Source organism: Ruditapes philippinarum, unplaced genomic scaffold (assembly GCF_026571515.1).
Source record: "Ruditapes philippinarum isolate M1 unplaced genomic scaffold, ASM2657151v2 ctg1614_1_1_1_1, whole genome shotgun sequence".
Taxonomy (NCBI): domain Eukaryota; kingdom Metazoa; phylum Mollusca; class Bivalvia; order Venerida; family Veneridae; genus Ruditapes; species Ruditapes philippinarum.
In genome coordinates this window covers 64,085-83,631 of record NW_026855418.1, presented here as the reverse complement: position 1 = coordinate 83,631, position 19,547 = coordinate 64,085, and the positions used below count along the sequence as shown (strand labels likewise).

General features: G+C 31.2%; 1 protein-coding gene and 1 long non-coding RNA gene across 2 annotated transcripts; one reads left to right on the top strand and one right to left on the bottom strand.

Annotated features, from left to right (window-relative positions):
* Positions 1 to 2,952: 2,952 nt before the first annotated feature.
* Positions 2,953 to 5,620, bottom strand: LOC132743256 (uncharacterized). Its single transcript, XR_009627548.1, has 2 exons — positions 5,098 to 5,620; positions 2,953 to 3,725 (listed from the first exon to the last, which is right to left on the bottom strand). It is a non-coding gene; the product is annotated as an uncharacterized LOC132743256 (long non-coding RNA).
* Positions 5,621 to 15,395: 9,775 nt separating this feature from the next.
* LOC132743253 (uncharacterized) lies at positions 15,396 to 19,547 on the top strand. Its single transcript, XM_060731787.1, has 3 exons — positions 15,396 to 15,990; positions 18,712 to 18,792; positions 19,011 to 19,547. Exons 1-3 carry the CDS (start codon positions 15,396 to 15,398, stop codon positions 19,487 to 19,489), a joined length of 1,155 nt encoding a protein of 384 aa, XP_060587770.1. The 3' UTR covers positions 19,490 to 19,547.

Below are 19,547 nucleotides of genomic sequence, written 5' to 3'. Positions count from 1 at the left end.
AATCTTAACTGTGTCTATAAACCTGTACAAAGAGTGTATTACATACTTTTTCTCCAGTTAATTCAACATAAAATTGTACTGTGTTAAGAAATTTAAATTTACAACATATCTGTACCATTATCGTTTTCGTTGAATATGCAGACAGACACTTTCTACATCACTCAACTTAAAAGTAAGTATTATTTAATCATCTTATTGTTCAGTGCTGAAAACCTCCTGACCATTGCAGTAAGACAATCTATTCATAAGACTATTATACAAAATACTTGTAAAATCTTAGTGAACTCACGTCCATTCATAAAACACAAGGATATCTGCTTGGAATCGGTCTTTTTTTTTTTAAAAAAATATACTCAGGTCATCAATTTTTTATATGCTAACAAATATATAAAAATACACAAGACATTGTGTTTTCACCATACAAATTAGTTAAAAAATGATAATATACAAACAAATACACTCTTGTTAGCATTGGAAAAAGCCAACATATATATGTTATTAAAATGATCAAGCGCTATTAAAAGCATTTAATGGGAAATGATAAATTGACACATAGATTTAAAATTTAATCAGGATAACAAGTCAATATGATTGTCGCGAAAACCTATTGCAAATAGACCTAAATCCTGTAGGAAAAGATAAGCAAAGCAAATGATATCTTTTTTATGGTCAAACTTCCGTGTTTACTTAATTAAGCAAGAAACATTGCCAAATCAAACATGAGGCTAGATTAAAAAAGAATATCAAATTAATTTGTTTACAAAAGAATTAGTAAATAACAAAAAGTATCTTGCCTTTTCTATGCTTTAATGACATGAATCATTATGCTGTGTGTGTTTTGGAGGGTGTAACTATTCTAAGTGGATAAGGTTTTATTTAAATGCCGTGCCTAGTTTCGATTAATATCAAGTTAGATATTTTTCATATATATGTTTCATACACAGTCACATTACTAGTACATAAAGAAGACACAAAGCACATAAAGGGACAGAACTCGAATGCCTACTCTTTTTTTGGTAGAGATTTGATTGTAAGAAAAACAATCATTTTTATAAAAGTTGGAAAATGCATTATTGCATCATTATTTTTCAATATTACATTAATAAGAATAAGAAAATAATAATATTTGTTAATAAACTGTACAATGATAACAACGAGATGGCAAAAAAAATCCATTTTTTTTTTTTTTTTTATTCGGTTACTTCACTATTTAATAAGATTAATATTATTTTTTTCTCTTTTTGAGGTCTTTCTTACTTCACCAGTAAAGCTGGAAATCTATGTGACCTATTCTATGTTGGTGTGGCGTTAAACCCAACAAAAAAATCTCTTTTTATCAATGAGTTGTTCAAACAATCCAGCGTAACAACCACTTCAGCTGATCTCGGTATATCAGTCTGTACACTGAATCAATCTCATTTTACAAATAGTCCTTCTTATCATACAAAGTCAAAGAGTATTATAACCTGTATAACATACCAAGAGAAGTTTAATCTACATGTACGTAATATATATCTTTATCAAACATTCATGTGTATTACATGCTTACAAAAAGCCAATCCCCAAAAATCAACATTAAACTAAAATTAATTAGACGTGAATTTGAAGGAATTTGTTTTTCAACGAACGTATGTAAATCGTTATACCCATTTTTAAATAATACGTATCTTCTCTCCCGTGCTCCAAATCAGTATTCTCACCTTAAGGGACTCTATTAAGGTTTTCTTTTACAATAAGGGGACAAAATTACATTTCAAGAGTTTAAATAAATTTATAAAGCGTTGCAGCGCTTTTCACTCAAGTATAATCTTTAATCCTAACTGTACCGATTAATGTGTGAAACTATTCCAGATTTTATAATTAAGACTAAATGTATAAGACCTAAAACGAGTCCTTTTAAGCAAAAAAAGGTACCTTTGATTCGGATGCCCTTTAGTTTATTTAAATGTTTTTAAAAACGTTTGTGGAATCTTTAATGAAGTCCGAATTTTACTATTATAACTACCACGACAGTGCAGGATCTCTGTCAGAGAATAACATACCCCAGAAGTCAAAGTATTGCTTTATCTCGGACGCAGGTTTGGAGTGCCACAATCATAATGTAATCAAATACTTAATTCTATCTTCCTGTTTTTTTAACTGATGTAACAGTAGAATTGGTTAAATATGCAAATGTCGTTATCCCTTAATAAATACGCTTTGTACTTTTCATTTTTTAATAATTTGAAACCTTAACTTTGCGTTCATGATATGGATAAAATCTGGATTTAATAAACTGGCAATTTTTGAAACATCTTCAGCACGTGCAAACACTTGGAAACATGTCGCCATAATAGTTATGTCATAATATACGTAAAAATAAGTAAGTAAGTAATAAAGATTGATGTGTCTGTATTAACAAAAATACAAAAAACAAAATGAGAAAGAAATAATGTCCTTTGTTTGGTAATCTATTAAAATTATATCACAATAGGAGCCACTTCCTTGTTTGTCTTCTGTTCAGGAAATTAAAATATAATTTCCGTACGAATGGCATTGAATAAAGAATTGGTTGAAGATACCTGTAGACGTCAGGTCTGACCAGCTTGATTCAATAACACGACTCTTATTAAACCAACTGTGCTTCATTAAGCATTAAAAACAATTTACATCTTTAAATTGTGGTTATGTTTAAATTTTTAAAAAGTTCAATTAGCGAGAAATTAAAACAAATGTATTTGTTATCCAGATTTTTCTGTAAAATACTCAAATAACATTAAGTAATGTAGTTTTGCAGTATCGCCGTTAGTTTATGAAAAATCACCGTCACGTATTGCTCTATAACTTATACTTGATTGACTAGTCTCTCGTTTTCGTTCCTTGTTAATCGATATATGTGGACATTTTTTGTCAATTTATGATGCTTAGAAGTTGTAAACCTGAATTACGCTAGGAAATATCATGTATTGTAAAGATGTTGCTAAGCATTTATTCGAGATCATTACATAGAAGACTTTGTGAACAATTGGTGTAGTAACATAACTGTCCTACAATTCTAACTTTTGTATGCTATAAAATGCCATCAGAAAAAAGAAACATTGCATAAACGTAACACAGCAATACATTAAACAGTTTAAATAACAGAAAAAATGTCATTGAAATAACAATTGCAAATGGTTTGTGTTCTTATAAGTGTTGAACAAATTACTGTATTTTGACACTATGGTGTTTACATTTAGTCAATTAAACCCTTGTCTGTATGAAAACCACCATGAAGTATGCGATACCAAACATTCTTCTCAGGAAGAAGTCGACCGAATTATACTTTGAATACATAAACGTTGGATGGCTGGCTGTCAAACAAACATATGGGAGCGGCAACAGCAGAATTAATAACTATTAGGTGACCACGGTCATTTGGACATCCGCCTAATTTCTGTTGATGTAGAAACGACGATCATGTATCTTGTCGATGTAATGACCTGCAATAGAGAAATAGTTGAAGACACTTTTTTACGTCAGGTCTGTCCAGCTTGAATCAATAACACGTTTCCTATCAAACCAGTTGTGTATGTTGCTGTCCATCCCGTTGAAGATCACGTACGCTACCTCTCTGTCAGTATCATAGAACGCAAATTTAACCAGCTTGATACCAAGGTTTGACCAGTTGTCTAAGATGTTATCCCGAAAGTGTTAACCATGAGAACGTTTCATGGAAACTGGTTTGTCTGTATTTGAATTCTTTCCTGAAAATGTCGAAACATAAAATAACACTCTATATACTGTCCATTTTTAACATGCTATAAATGAAATGTTGGTAAAGAAGGAGATAAATTAAGTAAACATACATACAAAAATGAAACAACTTTAAAGGGTATAAATCTATATCGTATGAAATATTTTTATAAAATTTATAAACAGTAAAATTATGTTGGTTTCATGATTATATGGTTGATTCCCAAAAAGGTTGTAACATAGAATGTCTCTAATATTTAATACACATGGATAATGTACATAAACAAAATAAAACGTTCCGGAACGAAATAATATTTTGCTGTTTTTATCCGTTTAGCAATGATTTGTGCATGCGCAATTCGTTTTTAAGGCAATTAACTACCATATTTATTTCATACAAGCATTTTGCAAGTATTCTTCTTTCTCAAAATTCAAACAAAGATTTTTGCAGCAGATACAGTATATAGCTTTATACACTTTAATAAATAACACTATTGGAAAGGCTTACAATTACAGCGGTGTGTCTAATGCTTTTTTTATTCGTTATACATTTTGACTATTCAATTTACAATGTTGATAAAAGAACAAAACTGAATCCATCAATGCATATTTGCAAAACTAAATGTGTTTAAAAAATGCTCAAAAAGTTAATCAATCACTATTAAATTCATAGCATTAAAAACAATTTACATTTTTAAATTGTGGTTATATTTCATTATAGTTTTATCAATTTCAGTACTTTATTTAAGTATACAACATCTTTAAAGCAGCTTATGATAGTTTTAACATGGGTATGACACGGAAGAAACGTAGATATTTATCTACACCAGGAAGATATCTTGAAAGAGAGTTTCCGGTTGATATGACATTGTTTAGGAGGAAGATTTGTTTAGTCAGATATGATAATATTTTGGTAGACCGAGAAGACTGATAACGTTTTAAATATTCGTATTGTTGAATGGGGGGCGGGGTATTTCTTTTCTTTTTTTAAATATTTTAGATGTTCTATGTTAAGCTATTTCATTTGACTTTCTAAGTGTCCTGTCTACTTGTTTGCCTTGCTTACTGTCTTGAATAAGGGAGATCCCTCAAGAGTAATGAGAACAATTTTGATTTAGTCCGATCATGACAGTAAATGGTCAATTTACCGCCTTAATGTGTATAAGATATTTAACACAATACAATGTATTGCAATTCATGACTCCGATTGACTGTAAAAATATAATAAAACTGAAGTGAAGTACATAGCAACTAATAACAGCTGACACACCACATTTGAAACCAGCTTTGTGAAAATAAAATTTGCGAAGAAAAGTAAGCGATGCAAATAATAAATAAAACGTGGATTGTTGAGATAATCATTGCTATTAGGGATAAAAGTACCGTCAATCCAAGCATGATACACGCTATGACCATTGCCAGATGTCCCTCTAAATACCATCCTCCAACTATCTTGCTCTAAATCCTCCGTCTTCAATACATTCATACCACTGTTATGTAAAGGTTAATATGCAAAGGTTTATTATATATGTCAATATCGGAGATATCCGACAGATTTAGCACTTTTTAAGATGAAAAAAGTCATTATCATTGTCGCTCGCTTCCAACATAATGTGATAATTTCTTTATATTATTAACGTTAGATACATTAAAAAGATAATTAAACGGATTTCCCCGTCTTTTGGTGTTCTTTGAATTTTTGGTGTTCTTTGAATTTATTAACATATGTTATAAAATATATTTCATATCATTTTGCTAAGTCTTACATAAACGTTTTTCTAAATTTACTTTTTATATAATTATTTTGAAATCAAATTCATTAAAACCCTATTAATCTAATTTTTCATACCTGTACACACAAGAAAATAGCTTTTAGGATATTTTTAGACAAACAGATTTGACAAGAAAATATTGTTTAACTTCATAGAATCAAATAAAAAATAAAATAAAATAGATACATTAAAGCATTCCTTTTTATTTTCTTTCGCATTTACATAAGACAAAAAAAACAATAACAGTTTATTAAATTGATTTAATATAAAACTATTTTTCTAATGTAACAGTTTTGAAATATGTTAACAATGATTTTTGAAGATATGGCATGCACATGAATTGAATATTGGTACATCAAGTTGCTTATTTGTCTAAAATAACTTTTATGTAAACGACATAGTGTTGTCAAATAATTTACCTAGACAATTTTGATCTGGGTAAGAAAATTCTTAATAACATTATGTTAAAGTTATATATTAAAACACGAACAACGTAACAAAGAAACCATACACATCACTTTTTTAGATCAATTTTGCACTGCCCGATTAGTGGCGTTTGCCAATGTGTTCGCCGATATAAGAATGTCCGTCGGGAATAATCAGAAAGTAAAACCATTGAATTGTCATGAAAGTGCTTAATATGATTATATTACTTACGGATGTGATTTATACTTCGACAAAACACTACCTAGAACAAACCCACCTTTTTACAAGTATGACCTCGATTAATGGCAAAATTTGATTATTATTGGATAAGGTTTTACATATTTCAAGCTGTTAAAAAAGTATGAATCAATTTTCTAAAACAAATTATCGTTTAATTTGGTTTATACTAGGATAATACACTAAGGACGAAACTCTCATTTGGTGTAATTAAAATATATCCCAAAAATAAAAATGGACTGGATAAAATTCCTTTAACGTTAAACATTACATTTTTTAGCGTTTGAAAATAAAGAATTACCAATTGTTGCCGCTTCTTGTGGTGTTCTTTACTTAGGAATAATAGTAACAAATGTTTTCACATGTGATTTCGGTATTTTTTTTTTTTGGTCAAAATTACATATCACTGACATATAACAATACATAAATATCTTATGTACATATAATTTTAATTTATGGGTTGCATAACTGATGATATATTGTAAAATGTATCCATTTGATCTATGATTGCAATGACTTAAATTTGTGTTATAAGCAGATGAAGACATGCAAACTAACTTTATTTTAAGTAGGGTTTTATCCGTTTAGCAGTGATTTTGTGCATACGCCATTCACTTTGAAGACAATATATTACCATATTTATTTCATACAAGCATTTTGGGAGTAAACTTTTTTTTAATTCAAGCAATAATTTTTGCATCATATATATAGCTTTACACACTTTAAAGAGTATTTATCTATTTACATATTTATGATCATAATTGTAGAAACATAACATATATAATGTCTACCTGCTGAAATAGTTCGGATTTAATTATAAATGTACATCGGTGGGTATTTTGATTATAATTGTCAGATATTTTTGCAGTCATAATTTTACAGAAAAAGACTTTATTTCCCTTTATATTTCAAATATATACATTCGTTATATACATTATAAAATATAACACCCTCTGTTTATCTTTGCATTTTAAACCACGTGATACACTTTTAATATGTAATAAGTCCGGGTTATTATGAAATATTATAATAGCCGAGATGTTTCGATTAAGAATTTGTAAGCGTAAGCGGCACGCTTGTTCTTTTTTTCCACAAATGACGTTATAGTATATAAGTATCGACATGGAAAGGAAGACGACGTAACAGGTAAGTTATGTTTATTGCCCCCGCCTTTTCGAAGAAAAAAGGGGGATATAGAAATAGGCTCCGTCCGTCCGTCACACTTTCGTGTCCGGTCCATAACTTTGTCATTTATGAAAAGAATTTGAAATAACTTGGCACAAATGTTTATTCTAATAAGACGATGTGTCATGCGCAACAACCAGACCCCTACCTCCAGGGTCAAGGTCGCACTTGCTCATTCAAGGTCAACATTGTCTATTTGATGGTATATTTCGTGTCCGGTCAATAACTTTCTTATCTATGAAGGGATTTTGTAAATACTTGCCATAATTGTTCACAATAATCAGACAATGTGTCATGCGCTAGAACCGGTCACCTACTTCCAAGGTCAAGGCCACACTTAGAGGTCAAATATATACATAGTCTATTACAGGGTATATTTTGTGTCTGGTCCATAACTTTTTCAAAGATCAAAGGACATTGAAAATACTTCGCACAAAAAGTCACTATAATAAGAGGATGTGTCATGCGCAACACCTGCATCCCTACCTCCAAGGTCAAGGTCACACTTACAGGTCAAAAATTAACATAGTCTGTTATAGGGTATATTTTGTGTTAGATCTAGAGCTTCTTCATAGTTCAAGGGATTTTGAAATAACTTGGCACAAATAGTCACAATAATAAGACGATATGTCAAGTACAACACCTGCACCTCTACCTCCAAGGTCACGGTCACACTTAGAGGTTAAAAGTTAACAGAGTATGTTATTTGGTATATTTTGTGTCCCGTCCAATACTTCTTCATAGATAAAGGGATTTTAAAAATACTTGGCACAAATAGTCACAATTACTAGATGATATGTCATGCGTAACATCTGTGTCCCTACCTCCAAGGTCAAGGTCACACTTAGAGGTCAAAGTTTTACATAGTCTGTTATAGGGTATATTTTGTGTCCAATCTATAACTTCTTCATAGTTCAAGAGATTTTGGACATACTTGGCACAAATAGTCTCAATAATAAGACGTTATGTCATGCACAACACCTGCTCCCCTACCTCCAAGGTCAAGGTCACACTTAGAGGTTAAAGCTAAACATGATATATTTTTAAATTCCGTGTTTCACTTTTTTAACAATTTGTTGCATTTGCAGATCTAGCATTGATCATAATTTTGGACTGAATGTCCTGAGATCCATACCTCAATCTTTTGAAATAGCACAATTCTATGCTTCATATAAAACTTCCCGAGGCGGGGGACATTGGTAACTCTGTTACAAATTCTTGTTCATAAAGAATTTCATTCATGTTAAAGCTCATCTTCGTACTTTATCTTTATACATGTTTATATTCTACTAGAAAGCTGAAGTCATTTTTAAAAACCGGGAGAAATGTATTTACGTTTTGTAGGTTTTAAGTGATTTGCAAATGTAAAACATAAATGTCATGTATTTGAAAACATTCCTTCGTCGAGCTGTTTTATCCGATCATATGTTAAACGGTATGACACTGAATAGATAAATAATCTGATCACTTCAGTCAGGGATTTATACAAATAAATGAGATAAGAAATTTAGGTCATAAAACTAAACATTATCTTAAAAACAAAACAGGTATTCTGAAAAAGAAATATTAAAATATCTGTGATGTGATGTGAAGTGTTTGGTGAGTTGTATTATATATTTATTTTCATATTCGCAAAAATGGTAAAATTATATATTTTCCTAAAGGGACCACTCTACTTTGTTTCTTATAGTCCTTATTTTAAGAGAATTATGTTGATTGTGTAAGTCTGAACCATTATAACTTGTGTACAAGTTTTTATATCATTTCCTAGCTCTGTTTCTTTCCAGAATAATATTTTTATATTGCAAAATGACATCCAATGGAAGGCGTAGAAACGCTTTGCATTTATATCGGGGAAGGAATCACTCAAACAAATCGAAGTTGATATGATTATGAATATCTTCCTTTAATATATTTCACAGATCTTTCAATTCAAGTTATTCACTAGATGTATGTTGGAATTAAACATTTATGTGTTCCGTTTTTATACCTCGGTGAGGCTCCTTTTATAAATAACAAATAAAAAAGGGAAAAAAACACACCATGAGATTGGTTTGAAGATCCAGTAAATCAATTTTTTATAACTTTATATCATAAATGTGAAAGATTTATCAATATTATAAATTCAAAAAAGCATAATTTGTAATGTATGGAAACAAATCACGCATGAATTATGTAAATTCCTTTCCATACCTAAGGTACTTGTGCCCATATTTGATTAGAATAATACAGTAAAAAGCAAATCAGATAAATAATTATAATAAATTAATTTGTTGAAACATTGTTGCCTAGAGCTCAATGAAGTAGAATAGTTTTGTCGATTATCTATAATATAAGGAGATTACTCCAAACAGTTTCTATTGCACAATAAAATATTGTTTTAACAAGGATTAAATAATTTAATTATTCAAATGGAGATCTATCTGTCTGTCTGTCTGTCTGTCTGTCTGTCTGTCTGTCCGTCCGTCCGTCCGTCCGTCCGTCCGTCCGTCCGTCCATCCATCCATCTATCTATAGATGTTCGAAGAAAAAGAAGACAAAAAATTAAAAATTCCTATATTAAGTTAAGACTTAAGATAAATAATAGAAAATATAAGTTGGCACACAATATTTAAGGGAAATAACAGAAAAAGTGGTTATTAGTTGGTAAAACGTTTTTGAGCTTGTTTAAACTGATGAACTTTAGGAATGAATTTTTCGTTCAGGTTAAAGCTCATGCGGTCATCCCTGTACAAGAGATTGTAAAGTGTCAGGGGGACCTGGTAGGGGGCGTAAATGCATGCTTCTTATAATATCGTAAAATCTAAGGCGTAAAAGAAAAAGTGTTGCACTGTCTCTATTTCACAACAGACTAGATAATTCACTTGTTATGAAGATCAAAGTTCAGGAAGCAACAATCCAAACGAAGAAGGCGTGCGTGTAATATTAAAAACATAATTATTATTTATAAATTTTGACAATTTTCTCTATTTTTTTTATATAAACATACCACATTGCTAATAATTCGAAGTAGAATGTTTTTCCATAATAGGAGAACAGTATGCCTTTCATGTCTGAAATATCAAATTCGACTAAATACTTACTCTTTCAATTCTAAAAGAAAAGTATTGGTGTACGGGCATTTATAGAATGAATGTTCAATTCTTTCTCTATCAATTTTACAATATCAGCATAAATCATTATTTTTAATATATATTCGATATTAAAAAACGCATTTTTCATAAGCATCAATTTATTGTCTTATACTGACAATCTTTAAGCTTTGTTTCTTTTACAGTATTTAAATAATTCAAAAACGCATTCTGGGATATGGATTTAATATATTTTGCTTGATCAAATACTTCCTCTATACTGTCCCTAATCTTTTCTCTCCGTAAAAAAAGGATTGACTCAGTAACTTGTTGGATACCTAAAAATGTACCGCTTATCTTATATATGTATTCTGTAAATATTACCGTCGTTGTCGTATTATTCAAAAATAAATTATGGTGTATCCAATTGCCAAATGTTGTGTAACAGAATCATTAGTTTACATATGCAGCTTTATAGAGAAATTAGTCGATAGTTCGAAGGCTTAGATGGATCATTCGTTATAAATAAAGCAGTGAAATTGGCCATTTGCCGATAAGTAGGAGAGGTAGATTGTAAACGTAACATGTTGAAAAAGTCATACAGTGGTTTTGATAGAATAGTCGATCATTCTTTCACTAAGATCTGGCTTTCGATGGGTCAATTAACGATATAGCAACTTTGACATTATCATATCTGCTGTTATTGAAATTTGTGGAAGAGAGGAGTTTGATCGCAAGTTTAGATCTAGGAGTTGTGAGTAAAGAACGTCAATATTTGATCATGTGCAAAAGGATTTGTGTGGTAGCCGAATTTCTGATTGTTCTAAATCGTTTCAAAGATCACTGCGTATTCATCAGTTTTCCCTTTAGCGTTTTCTTACTAGTTAATAAATTTTGTTCTTCATCAATGGAATGTGGTCTTATTGTTACTAGTTTGTAAGGAATACGTTTGTTTGCGGCATTAAAAATGATATTTGTTATTCGGTTAGCTATTTCATCTACCTGGTATTTTATTGTCAGTGTTTGTTATGGATTGCCAGTTTGCTGAGTTAATTATATTTCTGTAGCCAGAGTAATCACCCCTATCGTTAAGCCATTTTGTGTTTGTTTGTTGTACCCTTTGGTTTCGAAAAACTCATTAGTAATAAAATTTGACAGTGAAAGCGAATAACTTATAGTATTAATGAGTCTCCAGATGTGAATTGTGTTCTTTACGAAAATGACATCGAGTTGTGAACAAGAGCTTTCTGTACAGTGGGTTGGTGTAGTAATAGTTGTTCTGCATTTTTAGAGGTTATAAGATTAGAAAGTTTCTTTGAAATTAAAATTTAATATGTTTATGTTAAAATCGCCGGCAACGAGGATTGTCAGGTTTCTCAGATAATGCTTGATCTATACACTGTTCAAGACGGAGACAATGCTGATTGTAAGAGTCTGGGGGACTATAAATACCACGTAGAAGAAGTTTACGAATATTCAACATAACACATTCGATACCATATTCATATGAATCAGATCTTGCATGAAATCTTACGCCTTGTCTGACATAAATCGCTACTCCACCACCGAGCCTGTCTGTACTGGCGCAACATACCGGGCATTTAAAATTTGGTAAATCAAGTTCATAACTATGCGTGCGCTCTATGACGCAACCAGGTTTAAAAATAAGGATATCATATGGTAGTGTTTCGAGTTCAAGTATATCATGCCTTTGCCTAGGTCTTTAAATATTTAAACACATAATATTTAGCCCATTATTCATAAGTTCAGAGATAGAAGATACAAAAGATGAGTCAATAAAGAGTTGCTTTCAGCAGACGTGCAAGGATTAGATGCATATCTTCCAAAATAATACTCTGATAGCCATTAAGTAAGTATAAATACAGACACAAAATGGGTGATGATATTTAATGTGTATTTGTCAATGCTTTCAGGTTCTGTCTGTGATACTGACATATTCGCATGCTTAAACGAGATTATTTAGGATGGTCTATAAAAACATTCAAGTAAGGCATCAGAGACAGAACAGATGATATATATGTTTTATGTGTCACATCTCCCACGAAAATACCTTGCTCAGGTACAGTAAAATGAAACTTATACATTACAAATGAATAAAAAAATAAAGTTTCCTTTTAAAAGTCAGTTGTGCCTTCATCCCAACCATTTAAAATTGTGTTTGTTTTTTTTCAACTTCTTACCACAATTTTTTTGAATTACGGTATATATATCATAAAGGGTTTATTAAGTTGTTTGTTTTTTGTAAAAACGAATATTTTTTGTCAAAACGATTTGAAATCTCTTCTCTACTGTATAAAACTAATAAAGAAAATAATCAATCGTTGCTAATTTCATTTATATAGCAGCTTTATAGACAAGTAAATGCACTAAAATACTTCGTTACGTGGTACCAATTAATAAGCATGTATCAACTATGTTACACGATCACAGATACGATGCGCTATCTGTAGATCAGCACGTGGTAAGGTTAATGATATGCATGGGCTATTTTTAGATTACCTCACCAAGACGTTGAATTGCGTTCAGTAGATCTAAATATAACTCGATCATGCACTAATATTCTGTGTGATTTGGTAAGCAGGACCACCCTTTGGAGACGGAATACTACTACAGTAACCGTTCTCTGTTGTATAAAACTAATACAGACAAAAAAAACAATTATAAAAGAAACTAACTTTTGCGTCTTGAAAAAGAATTGAAACGGAACAATTTCGTTTACAATTTATTACGGTTAAAACCGATAAATCAAGTAAAAATAGAAATTCTATTTATATAAACAAACTGGGATTACCGAAGTAACTAAAATAGCTTAGATTTCCGTAGTATTACTTCGTCTGATTCCGCAGTATGACGGAATCGCCCGAATTGTCACGATTGCAATCGGAACTACATCGGCTGTTATCATTAATCCGAAGAGTGACGGAAAGGGCCGAAAAGTTGCGATTGGTACGATTGTAGCTGGTTTCCCGTTCAATCATGCACTAACAAATGTAAGCAGGAAACCACCTAACCGGAACAACTTTTCCAAAACAGATGGCTTGCAGCCGTGGCTGCAAGCCAATAATCAATAATATCTATAATTAAAGTGTAGGTGCAGCGTTAATAATTAAGGTTTCTATGAAAATGTGTCTTGAACATTATATGAAATTTTATTTTCCTCTGTTGCCGATAAATATAACTGCTTTATCTAACATTTATACCAAATCAGTAACAAAATGCATGGTATGAAATAATACTGATACCAAAAGGACAACTACTAACAACTACTATAATTTGCAAAATATGACGAGTACATAAAGACAAACAAAGTTTAACATGTTCATTTACGAAGCAAATAATATGCACATGGAATAAAGTAAGTTAGCAAGTTAATGAAATTAGTATGAAATTGATATTTGAACAATGCAAATACAAACACAATTCTTGTATTTTTCTATTTAAAGATGAAATATTTCGTTACTTTGTACACAACATTCTTGACCTTTATACGTTTTTATGGATAACGGATAGGAATAGGAAGTTCTTCAGATAACATGTTAACATCACTAAAGCGACATTTAAAATTTGAGTTGTCTGGACAAGAATCTGAACCCAAAAACTTTCTTAACCTAATCGAGTATGTTGCTTACTCGAAATGAGCTATCAGGGGAAAATCGCAAGCAAACCAAAAGATTCTACGTTAAGATTTTTATTAGGGTTTGCAACTCTTAAATAAAAGTAAAATTATTATAACATCAAAATGGTATCGCGAATCTTTCAACAACAAAAAAATGATATTTGAATGTCTTGAGTTAAATTCATTTGCGATATCGTATATGTTGTGCTGTGTACAAATGTATCAATTATTATAATATTAGCTAAGACTTTCCGCTTTTAATGACCTCGTTTCTGCTGTGAGATACAGTGTAAGATACAAGACAAAATATTGAAGTTACAAAAAACGAGGATTATAATATACATTGTATTAACAACAGTAATGCATTTAAGAAGAGGAAGTTGTTATCGTTGACATAATTTTGCCATTTACCGTATATGCAGGACTGTGCTTCTTGTAAAGGTATTCAACGATTTCATTTATAAATAAAATCAAAGCGCTTATATCTAAACATTTTGTCTGTTTATATATAATCACATAGCTAACTACGGGACCGTCCTGGTGCCAAATCTCAATGTTTTATAAAATGAATTCATTATTAGAAATTGCAAAAGCCTTTAAGTTATTAGATCTTATCAACCCGTAATCGAACATTTCAAAAGCCTAATGAGAAGAAGTAACTATAATTCTCCTGTTAAAAATTTATAAATATGAATAATCCTTATAAGGAAAAATTTAATCCTAATTAGGGCGTTGTTTCCTATTAAGAATTTGTTACTACTACATAAGAGTTTAATTAGGATGAATACAATCCTAATAAGTACTTTATTCAACATGTTATAAGGATAACGGTCTAAAATATAAGATACAAAGTTTTATTTAGGCTTTTTACAATTCTAATGGAATGACATCGTCCTAATACAGTTCTTCTATAGAACATAAGGATTTGGCAAAAGATCTCTTCAATACTTTACTGAAGTTAATGGATTTTACAAAGTGTGTAGGGAATGTTTATATTTTTATCGATAGTAGATTAAAATGTGTATAAGTCTATAATAATTTCCTCGATCTATGAGGTGAAAAGTAGAAATGCGTTGTTTCGGGAAATGGAAACAAATATTAAGTGTTGTGTCGTTTTGAGTGTGCATAGTTATCAAAATAATAATAAAATGTATTAAAAGGTACATTTTTCAGTTAATATTTATTTCTATATCAGTTTTACACTTTGCTAATAGTTTCAAAGAATTACTCTGTATTGCGTTGTTTTCAAAAATGAAAAAAGCCGTTTCTTAAAATCTCGGTTGTACACAAATATCTGATAAATACAAAAAGCACATAATGTCATACTGTAGCATCTTAAATTTAACTTGTAGAATGGCATCGTTAGATGAAGAGAGGTATTTGAGATACCTATGGCTGCTAGGCGAGGGAGGTTTGTTTGTATTACGAGGTGTTGTATTTAGAGAAGCAACAAAGAGCGGTAGCACACTCGATACTCTTCTGCATAATGGACGAGCTCAGTTTAACGATGTTTTAAAGGAACAACAAAATCGTTTGTTTCCTACCCCTACGACAGTAAACGCAGATATTAACACTTGGGATATGACTCTAATATTTGTTGTGCTTAAACGACTTTTTTGGAAAGGTCTGTCCCTTTCAGAAAGTGCTTATCTGAAATCTTTGAAGACCTATCGGAATGCTTTCCAAGGACATCCGACACAATTGTCTATGAATGCATCAGATTATTCTAGCAATCGACAGCTACTAGAGCAGGCTTTACGACAAATTGCATCAGGAATAAATGGGATAGTTGAAATCGAAAATATTATCAAAAGAACGGCAACAGGCAGAATTGATTCAGATTTCATCTTTACATTCATTAAAGAGATTTATGACTTCAAGACAAGTTTCTTGTCAGCTATGGAAGACATGGTACACTGCGTCAATGAAAAAGTCTCTTCTATTCAAGGTAATGCACGTAATTTTCATTGTTATGACTCCAGAATGGTCTAATTGTTATTTTGAACTATACAAATTAATACATTCTACATACTTGCTTACAAAGACAAATACCATTTCATAGCAATTAACTGCTTATATTGTCAGAATGGGTTAAAAGTGTATCTATTGTATTACGGTAAATTTGATTAAACACCTTTATCAGAATAATTTTTTTCATGTACCAAAAGCTTCAAGCATGGCATATGAACATATCGGTACAAAGAACTTGGTATCCTCACTAGGTAACCTTATTTAAATTCGTTCCTGTGAAATTTCCTTTTCTAAATTTCACTATACCGATAATTTGGCATATCAACAAGAAACTCTACTAGACTATCTAGTTTCATTATGTATGCACCTGATACTTTTTGCAAGTGGTCTTCCTTTATAGATTTTGAATATATATTTAATTTCTCTATTTCGATAACTTAAAATAATCTTACATAAATTCATTTTTTAAAGTGCTAAAACCTTCATTTTAAGACATCCCTACTCTTAATACAAATATTAATAGTACAATTCTTGCAAAGTAGTGTGTAACTGTGCATACATTTCTTGAAAACCGTCTCGAAGGTCGAGGGGTTAGAGTCGATGACTTCTAATCCAGTTACCTCTCTGGCGGGAGATGCTTTGGTAGTTTAGCGCGGAGGAAGGTAGTCAAGTACTGTTGTAACTCTCCAGGAACGATGGTTGGGAAACTACCCGCCTATATGACTGAAATACTGTTGGGAAAAGGTGTAAAATGAAACAAACAAACAAACAATTTCTTGAAAAGAGGTACGATAAGTATTAATCAGCAAGCATATTGCTAAACTTAAAAATAGAAGTAGCTTGACTTTACTGTCAGTACGACAAGGATGACATTTTTTTAATCAAATTTAAAGTTTATATCTAAATTTGCATTTTGTTTTTTTATTTCAAACAAAGTCAGGATCACTAAATAATCAGGGCATAAGCAAGTAATCAAAAACTTGCAGGATTGCTGTGAAAAATTGTTGCTATTTATGAATTTTGGTGTGTATACAAAACATTTATCCTAGTAATGCTCATACCTTTTTATCTAATAGTTTCCGTATGGAAAAGGTTTTTAGGGAACTTAAATTGTTAAAGATTTAAATAACTTGTGGGACTGATACAATATGACAATTGTGGAATATTGCATTTTATGTTCAACAGCTAAGATAAATAAGTGCAACAAAGCTTATTGGTATCAATCACATATTTGTCATAAAGCACGTACACACAGTTTTCTGTTGTTGTTGCTTAATCAGTTTATTCGTCAATATAGTAGGCTTTAGAGAAGTATTCTGAAACTGAAACTGATAGATATCAAAGTAGCTCCAGAACGGGATCACATATTACATCAGATCCGGTAACGACTTTAAATTTTGTTTGTCTGACCTTTGCGTTTCTTTTAATTTATTCTAAAGTGTGGTTTAAAAAAAACTTTAACTCAATTTATCAAAATCATTAATTAAAAAAAATGTCAAAAAGTGCCACATATTTAAAGAAAATAAAGGTCAGCCATTAACGCAACGTTCTAGATGAGTTACTCTCCCACATATATGCTTGACATTTGTTTTGATCTTTCCGATAGTCTCTGTACCAAAGAAAGATTAATAACAATTCGATAACAAGACATCGGATGTCAACATTCTCTGAATAATTGCATTTGATAAGTATTTTAGCATATAATGGTAGATCAATGTCAGATTACATTGACATTATAAGCCACGTCTGTGAATTTTGTGTTATATCACATTTATAACATGTTTGAGAACAGTGTATTATTGTTGCCAAAGGGTAAAAATTCAAACATTCCCAAAGTCACATTACCTACATTCGATTTTATTTGGTAGAATAACATTGGAATTCTCAGATGCTCTTTCCTCCTACAAAAGTTTCAAATAATATGGAGTCCAAATACTCCAAGAAATCTATGCATAAAATAGAAGGAATTGTGACCTCTTGTGAAAAGCATGAAACTTGGCACAGTTGTTGGTTGAGACAATACTTTTGATTTAAGCCTGGGATCCGGATTGTGTGAATCCAATATGGCAGCCAAAATCAAAGATGGCCGCCATATATTAAATTTTTCAGAATATTTTAGTATTTCAGCTGTAGTCATAACTTGAACAGTATCAAATAGTACCAATTCATTATATTTCACATTAAATAATATTCAAGCCTCGGATCCAGGTAGTGCAAATCGACAGGTAACTGGTCGACAAGTAACTGGTTAGGTTGTTGCATGGCAATGTTTCGTCAAAAAAAGCGGCCATTGTACGAGAATATCTGAAACAGGGAAACGGTTGTAGATTTCCTCACCCTCCTTATTCGCCATATCTAGTCCCTAGTGATTTGTTCCTATTTTCGAGTCTCAAAAACACCTTAATTGAAGAAAAACTCGTATGCGAAAAAATCTCTGTCCGGCTTTTTTCCATTTTCTAAACAGTATACCCCGAAAAGACTATGAAAACGCATTTAAGAAATTGGACTCTGTATTTCACATGGTGGTATATATTTTAAAGGATTTAGAGATTTATTTTGGCACTGTTTGTTAAGCACTTCTACAAATTGACTCAGTTGCATTCATATTTGAATACCCCTCGTATAATATTGATATATCCTTTTATTCCATTTAATATACTTTCACGATTTCACTACATTACAATAATGTGTTTGACAGGAAACCAGGAAATAATACTTCGGAAATTAACCGACTTGCAAAACAAACACTTGCGGAAAACAAAATATAAATATTCACGAGGTAATCCACCATTTTGATGTTTTAATATTTATTTCAAATACCTAATGTGAAAAATAACATATTGGCTGTAAAATGCTCATTTCTTTAATATTTCCTTAAATCCACACACTGAAAGTACGATACGCATGCTTCTAAATAAATAAATAATGATATAATGATGTTATAATGATCTGTGTGTAATTTCTTTTCTATTTCGGAAATTTTATGATCACCTTCAGAGTTAAGAATAATCATACAAGCCGAATGTGATACTGAAGAAAAGCAAAGGAAAGCCAACGACTTACTGTTTGAGTTTGTCGAGATAATATATAGTGATACTGCAATTCGTAGCGATGAAATTAGAAGAATAATAACACAAAGGGTTGAATGGTACGGAGAACCTACACTACAATTGCTAGATGATTTAATTGAATGGTTCAGTGATATAGAAGACCTGTCTGACGGAGTTGGCAAACCTCTTATAGGGAGTATCATTTTACCAATTTCCTGTTCCTCGGTTACAGGCATCCTCACGCTTTTGAAATATATGGATGACAGTCAAAGCAAACAATGTTTATCAAAAATTTCTTCAACCGTCAGTGTATTACTTAGATTCCCGTGCTCATTGTCATGGAAAGTTGAACCTATGAGTCTAAGGAGTGCTCTTTCCTCAAGTTGTAAGTATTCTATAGAAAAAATGGGACTTTGTTTGTTTTAGTCTATAAAGCTATATACACTTGTATCTCAAAGTACCTGTATGAACAAAAATGTTTATA

Bases quoted from the DNA above. Each gene is read 5' to 3' on its own strand.
- LOC132743253 (XM_060731787.1), top strand. From the start codon at position 15,396: ATGGCATCGTTAGATGAAGAGAGGTATTTGAGATACCTATGGCTGCTA. The intron at 15,991-18,711 runs GTAATGCACGTA...TGTGTTTGACAG, and splicing joins AAAAGTCTCTTCTATTCAAG to GAAACCAGGAAATAATACTT. The intron at 18,793-19,010 runs GTAATCCACCAT...GATCACCTTCAG, and splicing joins AAAATATAAATATTCACGAG to AGTTAAGAATAATCATACAA.